At 34.3% G+C, this 8,758-nt stretch overlaps 1 protein-coding gene across 1 annotated transcript in view; it reads left to right on the top strand.

Annotated features, from left to right (window-relative positions):
* The first annotated feature begins 3,345 nt into the window (after positions 1-3,345).
* The window catches only part of LOC128867000 (5-hydroxytryptamine receptor 2A-like), a 140,977-nt gene continuing 135,564 nt past the window's right edge, over positions 3,346-8,758 (top strand). The window contains exon 1 of the mRNA XM_054108091.1: positions 3,346-3,437. Within this exon, the coding sequence (XP_053964066.1) occupies positions 3,346-3,437 (92 nt within the window). The remainder of the gene's footprint in view (positions 3,438-8,758) is intronic.

Raw genomic sequence — 8,758 nt, 5'->3', positions numbered from 1 at the left:
AAGTCATGGTGTCGTTAAAAAAAAAAAACCAACTCTGCTGCAGAGATGTGAGAAAAATGGCGCTTTGGAGCGGAAATTTTTTTGCGAGTTTCTAAGGGAAGTGTAGTGGGTAGAAGTAGGTATTGGATTTTCTTTGGATTATTTTACTACCAGCTGAAATTTGGCATGCGTTGCTACTTAGAAATATAAAAATAGCGCGCAAAATGATGCACGCATATGAAAGAGATACAAATTTCGCTGCTTATTTCAAATTATAATGAAGCAGTTTTTTTTCAGAATTCGAGAGATTGAACAGAAATAGATCAAGGCATGAATAATGGACTTATTTAATACAATTGTGATACAAATTTTAATTTCCTATATTTATAAAGGGTGGTTAAATTTCAAGGGCCGGTGTTGATTTTCAATAAAATACAATTTTTTTTTTTAATTATTGTCATTTCTCTTTATTGGGATAATATTGGTATAATTCAATTACGTATGGAACAAAATATCAGCCAAATGGCCGCTGCGGCCTCGGCTGCACACCTCCATCCGATGGTCCAAATTTTCGATGACGCTGAAGCATAATTGAGGTTCTATGCTGTTAATGTGCCGAATTATTTCATCCTTTAGCTCTTGAATTGTTGCTGGCTTATCGACGTACATCTTTTCTTTCAAATAACCTCAAAGAAAGAAGTCCAACGGTGTCAAATCACATGATCTTGGCGGCCAATTAACATCGTCGCAACGTGAGATTATTCGGCCTTCAAATTTTTCGCGCAAAAGAGCCATTGTTTCGTTAGCTGTGTGACAAATGGCACCGTCCTGTTGAAACCACATATCGTCCACATCCATATCTTCCAATTCGGGCCATAAAAAGTTCGTTATCATGTCACTGTAACAGCCTGACGGGCCTCATTTTGGAAAAAATACGGCCCAATGATGCCGCCGGCCCATAAACCGCACCAAACAGTCACTCTTTGTGGGTGCATTGGTTTTTCGGCAATCACTCTTGGATTATCATTCGCCCAAATGCGACAATTCTGCTAATTGACCAATCAACTGGGGTGAAAATATGCTTCATCACTGAAGATGCATCACGCGATATGCATTTTGATTTGATCGCCCGTTTTCATAATAAGCCTTAATAACTTTGACGCGTTGCTCGATTATGTATCCTTCCATAGTTCAAATTGAATTAGTCTGAAATTGTAAAGTGTTAAATGAAATGCAGAAAACAACTTGATGTTTAGGCGTGGTTTACATTTAAAATCGGCCCTTGAAATTTAACCACCCTTTATACATATATAAATATATATAAATATATGTATAATGTATTTTCCACAAAGTGTCTACTGACGTGGCGCAAGCACCTACAACCACTCACCACGCACCACCCATCACTCAGACACCATTTTTCATTTTCAAGCACTTTGATTTGCCACCATTTTATACTCAAATACAAGCACTTTCATTTCCATGAAATTGACTCCAAAAGCGATGTAAGCCCGAAGAGCGCATTTACCACTGTCTACAACTCCACACCCAAGGCTTTGCCCATTCTCACTCGTCATCATCGTCTTTCAGCGCTAAGCATTTGTTTTCATTTTATGAAAAATTACCAAAATTGAATTTAAGTCAATCAATTTATCATCAACAAAACCAGGGAGAAGGCAAGAAAAAACTTGGCGTGGAAGGAGCAATGAAAGTGAAACGCTGCCGGGAGCGGTAAAGTTGAAGAGGAAAAAATTAGCTGAAATTTGCTAAGAAACGACGGCACTACAAGTGAATGGCACAGCTTTTAAAAAACCAAAATGTAATTCGTGCGGACGGTGGTGGGAGTAGAGTGGCAAACTCTGTTTACTAGACGCCTGCCTTTGGCTCAGCAGTTGGTCTATCGCGCAGTCAGACTCGTACTTTTTATTTTATTTTCAATATTATTTTGCTTCGCCTGCTTCTTCTTCTTCTTTGCTTTTTTGCCTTCCAACGCGCCTGCTGTTCAATGGCCGTTATTGTCGTGAAGTGAATGATGAATTACAAGGCATTTATTAAACGTAAACAATTTTAATGCGATTTTCATTTCAGTTTCACAAATAAAAGAAGCGCGCGTCATTCTATGGAATATTTTGAAGTTAAAAGATTTTCAATTCAAACATCAAATCACGCTTGATTGGGTATTTTTGATGGCAAATAAAATCAAATTGTTTATGAAAAAGATTATGTTTTGTTGCCTCATTACACGTGCATTACAAATATTAAGTAGAGCAGCAATTCCTTAATTATGCTTAATTACCTCAAAAAATCAATTTTTAATTTAATCAGAGTTAATGGAAATTTCTATGGAAACCAGCGACTAAGCTTCGCCGATGAATCCGCCAACTGCGGATTGGCGATTACCTCACCAAAATCGGAATCCATTCTACAGAAAACATGAATTGCATCAGCGGTTATGTATGCAATTTACATATAGAGAAACGGTCCAGTCTAGAGCGCTGCAGAACTGCAAAGTGTTTTGTTACAGGCCCGAACGGGAAACTGTCCAAATTTCTTCTAAAACTTGGCAGAAAAGATGTTCAGTCGATAGTCGGCAGACTGTTAGTACCGATGTCGGTACAACCCGTGGGCCAGCATTTTTCCGCCTTGTTCACACCTCTCGGGAGCATAGGGCCTCGTTAAGACTCTTCCATCGTACACGATTCTGTGCTGTTGTTTTCGCACCGTCCCATGAGATCTCGGCATCTGCTAGTTCGCGCAGCATCGACCTTCTTCAAGTGTTTTTTGGTCGACCGCGACCTCTGCTCCCTTGCGAGCTCCAGTCTTGTGCCATGCTTGCATATGACCACCATTGAAATCTTTGAAGACCCGATTTGCCTATCTTGCTTGGAGAAGGCGGATAGCACTGAGCATTTTCTCTGTGAGTGTCCGGCATTTGCTAGAGCAAGGCTGCGACGTGATAAGAATGAGTAAAATTCGTTTCTTTCAAATTGGAAGAAATTTTCAGATTTACCAAAGAATCTGGCAAATTCTCAGAGGATTAGGTTAGGTTAGAATAAATGGCTGCCCTTGCGAAGGGACCCACTTGGAAAAATATTTAAATTCGTCTCTTGTGATACCATACAGGGGAAAGGAGAAGGAAGAGAAGAAGGGGCCTTGGGATTAGAGGACGACGACCATGCACTTACGACGACGATCGACGGTTAGGTGTCCATGCGAACGTAATTAGCCGCATCAAGCTCCTGATGAATTTCACCCAATGAGTGATATTGAAACCCGCAATATCCGCAGGTGTAACAAAAAAGTGAAAGCCCAGATGTCTAAAGCTTTGCCTGACGAAAGCAAGACAGCTGCGAAGAAGGTGTTGAGATGATTTCACCACATCCTAAAGACAACTTCTGCAGAACGCACTTGAGGCAATGCCAAGTCTCACCGCATGGGCACGTAACGGACAATGCCCGGTAAGGATGCCCACCAAATTCGAAAGCTGCAGCTTTATTAGCCTTAGAAGTTCCCTCAAGCGCCCGTGGATAGAAGGATCTCGCGACTTTGCACGTTTGCACACTAGTCCTGCGCTTACACAGTTGAAGCGAGGCCCATCTTTTCCGGAGCAGACCACAGGTACTCAAGGGAACCCCAATCTCCCATTTCGTGATGAAACCATCTGCACGGTTCCCTGTCTAGCCAGCTCATCAGCCCAGCAGGACTAGCTATCTCTGTGTGTCTGTCTCTACTCTATCCTATTTCTTTCTCTTTGTTACTTCTCCCCTTTCCTCCTTGACTATCTGCCATTTTATTTTCCATAGTTTTTTGAATACAATGGGATTTTTTAGCCTGAGTGCTTTAGGAGTTACAATCTCCCGGTACTTCTTCGTCGGCCTTTTTCAAATTTCAATTTCAAAGCTTCACCACGGACCGATTCCATATCAAATGACCACGTAGTTTTAAAATTGTCGTAAGCTTTTATGAAAATGGATTCATTTGTAGGCTTGAGTATAAAAAACTAAATTGAAAAAAAAAAAAAAAAAAAATTAAGTTTTCAGGTTTATTTCGCGTTGAAAGTTTTGAACTAATATTTTTTAAATTTTTGTAATATTTTTCCTTTTTTAATTTGTTAAGTTTTGAGTAAAATATATTAAAAAAAAATTTTTTGTTTGTTTGTTTTTTTAATTTTTTTTATTTATTTTTTTTATTGATTCTATTTTGTTTGTTTTTTTTTTTGAAAATTTTGGACAAGTGGACAAATACATTCGGTTATTTTTAACATTTTTGTAATAGTTTGTTTTATTGTTCGAATAAAATATACTTAAAAAAAATTTTTTTTCTAATTTGTTGCTTTTTTTGTTTGCTCAAACTTTTTTTTCTTTTGCTCGAAATTAATCATTTTGACATTTATTCTACGTTAAAATTTTGGACAAATATTTATTTTCGGTTACTTTTAACATTTTTGTAATATTGTTTTTTCTTTCAATTTGTTTGAAAAAAGTATACTTTGTAAAAAAATATTATATAAGAATTTTTTTTGTGGAAAATTTTTGTGTGAAACATTTGCTTTTGACATAATTGAAAAACACGCCCTCAGATTTTTTTCTAATTTTTTTTTTAATAGATTTTTTTAAATTAATTTGAAATTTATTGCACGTTGACAATTTTTGAGAAATATTTTGAATTATTTTTTGCATTTTTGTAATATTTTCTTTAATTCGTTGGGATAAAATAAACTTAAAAGAAATTTGTTTGGAAAAAACAATTTTTTTTTGTCTAGGCTCATAATTAATAATTTTGCGATTTATTCCTCTTTGAAAATGTTGGATAAATATTTTCGGTTACTTTTTAAGGTACTAGACCACCTTGGAAAGCTAAAAAGTACAACATATTCAATAATTTTTTTTTCATGTTCTGTATAATATATTAAAATAAATTTTTTTTTTAATTTTTATTTAGAGCTTATATAATACAAAAAAAAATTGATTTATTAAAATTTCTTTTTTTAACATATATCCAGGAGGCGCCAAAGTCGAGGCCTGAAGAAAATCATGTCTTGCGGCGGACAGTTAATCTTAGAAATGGTAATTCTAAAACAAAAGAGAGAAACAAAATTTTCAAAAGGAAGGTTCCTTGCGTGAGAATTTACCACAAACTGACAAAAAAAAAAATAATAAAAAAATGGCGGATGTTTGAAAAAAAGTTAAGAAAACACCCCTGTTTTTCACAATGTTATGCTTAAAAAGCAATACTTTATTAACTTTTTTTTTGCAAAATGTGGTAAATTGGCATACAAAACATCTTAACAAATAAAACAAGACCAAAATCATTAAAATCGGCTTAGCAGTTTCGGAGATAAAGTGTCCGCCATTCGAAAAAAAGTAATTTCTGGAAAAACGCGTTTAAAGTTAAAACTTGCTATTTTCTTTCAGCTGAGTCAGCAAGTATTGAGTGCAGGATGCGCCTGCACATTTTCACTGATTTCACTTTGTTAGAATTCGAATTTAAAAAAACAGTTTCAGGTGATGATTTTTAAAAGTATAAGGATTGAAAAAATGTAAAAAAAAAAATTTAATTTTTTGAAACTTAATATATAAGGTGGTCAAGTACCTTAAATTTTTGTAATATTTTTTAATTTGTTCGAATAAAATATACTTTGTAAAAAAAAAAATTTTTTTTTTATCTATTTTTTTTGTTAAAAATTTTTGGAAATTTTTTTTTTCTAATTTTTGGATTTATTCCGCCAAAGAAAATTTAAAAAAATATTTTCGGTTATTTTTAACATTTTTGTAATTTTTTCGAATAAAATATACTCGGTCAAAAATTATTTTTTTTTTCAGTTAATTTTTGTTCAAACATTTTTTTCTAATTTTTAGATTTATTCTACCTTGACAATTTTAGACAAATACCTATTTTTGGTTATTTTTGAAATTTTTGTAAATTTTTTTTTTATTCGTTTGAATAAAACATACCTTAAAAAAATTTTGTTTGGAAAAGAATTTGTTTTGTGGAAAATTTTTGTGATTTTTTGTATAATTGAAAAACGCACCCTCAGATTTTTTTCTAATTTTTTTCATTAACAGCTAAGCTATACTTAGTAATCCCTGAAAGTGTCTTACTGATTCAAATAACACTTCGCATTATATTCAAATTAGAACGCTCAATTTTGTTCGGAAATATTCAAACAGCCCGGCCAAATGAGCAACGAGTACGCGCACACCTGTTTGACGACCATTACTTGAAAGCTTTCGAGCGACTAAAGTCATTGGGAACCTAAAGAAATGCTGACAGATAGAATTGACAATATTTATTGAGCTGTTTAAATTTTTCAGAAACTGCGAGTTTCAAACAGTTGAACAATAAACGAGATTCGAGCGAGTAACGAGTTATGTAACAAATTTCATTACAATATCCCAATTTGTACTCGAATTATTTATTAAACAACCGTTTTTGGGGGAATTTAACCTCACAAAAATTCATACACACGTACACTCGTTTTCCCTCCTCAGTCATTTTTACAACAGTTGACGGGTTAACTGACTAGTCATGTAACCGCAAAAGCTCAACCACTCAGCTACGCCACTACGCACGTGTGCACAATAAGCGCTCCAGCAGCCGACATATGACAGCATACACGAAAATATTAAAATTTATGCGCATATGGGCGCGCAAGTTAATCGCACTGTGGAGCATACACAAACATGCATTCGTACATGTGTATGGGTGTATACGTGGATAGCAAATATTTTGTATTTACCTGGTACACAAAAATGATCCACTTCGTCACAAGTATGGGAATAAATATTTTCTTATTTCAAGCATTCGTACCAAACGTTCGGTACTCCGGCGATGGGAAATATGGGTTTTAGCAATACTGGAGGGCTCGTTGTGGGATAAAACAAACTTTGTATGGGTTTTTTTTACTATACGAAGTAATTGTTCTATTTAAAGGGTCCATATATAGGGTTAACGGGAAAATCGTCTTAGATACTTAAGGACATTAAGGGCATTTGGGTTATGAAATACGGTGCCGAAGTATTCAACTTTAAAAATTATTAAAAAAAAACTGTTTGTTTTTATTGCTAGTACGCCCATGTTTTGGAGTGAAAGAATTTCTAGTATCCGATTTTTTGTTTCTGCTTTTAATGAAAGGGAATGTCAATTAATACAAATCACCAATAAAATTTTGCGAACTGACGAATAAACTAATTTTCATTATGTATTTCCTACTACAGGCCAAAGCTCACACAGAGCTGTAGCATCAAATGATGATTTACTACTTCACATAATTAAAAAAAAACATTTGTGTTCAAGCTATTGTAATTATTTTAAAAACTAGTAAGCTTCGGAGGTTGATTCTGGTCACCTCTTCATACCCTAAACTCATTCATACTAAAGATTTATCATCCGCACCTGCGGCCGCCGTAGCCGAATGGGTTGGTGCGTGATGACCATTCGGAATGCAGAGAGAACGCAGGTTCAAATCTCGGTGAATAATTTTGTTCAGTGGCTTTGTCTAGCCTTTCGGAGCTATAGACGTATATTCACTCTAAATCGAACGAAAAAAATCATTTTTTGGAATTCCTAATAATCTTCAATAACCTACATATAAATCCGAAATACCTTTCACTTTACTGATAATTAAATGCCACATATGAACCCTAAGCAAAATTACCACTTAAATTCTAAACACAGAAACTGAAATTTTGTTTAATATTCCTGTTGAATTTTGCCTGTAAAGTTTTAGTTGCCCATTTTATTAACTCTAACTCGAGAGCTGTTTCTAAGCGAAAAAGTTCCATTTAAATTAACTATGAGTTATATAAGTACACTTTCAAGTATGCTTTAGCTTATTGACTTTCCATTGACTTTGATTATGCGCCATATTTTTTTAAAAATAATAAAGAAAAAATGTTTTTTTAATCAACTTATTTTCTTCAAAGGAAACCACTCCAGACTACCTCAGGATTAATAACTCGTTCGACGTGTATTTTAGTTTTTCAGATGATTGGCAAGGATGGCGTTCAGAATGTCGGTACACAAGCCTTTCGTTAGCTGCAACGCCCAAAATGAGTGAAAAAGTAAAAGCCACGCAATGATAGTTAAAATTAGATTTTCAGTAAAAATTAACAAAAGATTATAAATTTTTATTTATAAAATATGAAGATACTCAAGTCAACTCAGCAATTTTTTTCTGTAAGGCACTAAATTGTTCGCTCTTCTCGACATATTCAATTCATTTACATGTAATTCATAGGCGTAGTTTTCTGAATAAAAGTTGCCTAAAATGCCACATTTTTTTATATATTAGATCAGAATTTATTGATTTTAAAGCACAACTTGTTAAAGCCACTTAAGTTGTTTTACCTATCGTTCACAGCTGTATTGAAGTGGTTAATAATCTTTTAATCACTTTCAATTTCTTCAAACAAAAAGTTTGGTTTTTGGTTATTTGGCGATTTCTATTCGGAGTACTTCATTGCATGCAGGCTCTACTTCACACAAATAGACACAACGCTGTAAAAGTAGTTTTCGGCAGAACTCAACTGTTGATCTGCGCATGTTAAATTCTGAGAAATATTTGGTCAGGCAATCAATCAAAAAACTCATGCACTAACTTTTCGGTTGGCAAAACATTCTGATTCCTCGAACTTCAATTGAGATTTTGGGTGGTAGTTGATAATTCAGTTGAATTTCCAGTGTGATTTCGATTACAGTTCAAGGAAATGTTTAAAATTCGTATATCGCTTACAAACTTTGCTTCACAAATTTTACTAACCCACGTTTTATATCCACA

Source organism: Anastrepha ludens, chromosome 6 (genome assembly GCF_028408465.1).
Source record: "Anastrepha ludens isolate Willacy chromosome 6, idAnaLude1.1, whole genome shotgun sequence".
Lineage (NCBI taxonomy): Eukaryota > Metazoa > Arthropoda > Insecta > Diptera > Tephritidae > Anastrepha > Anastrepha ludens.
This window is presented reverse-complemented; position numbering and strand designations above follow the sequence as displayed.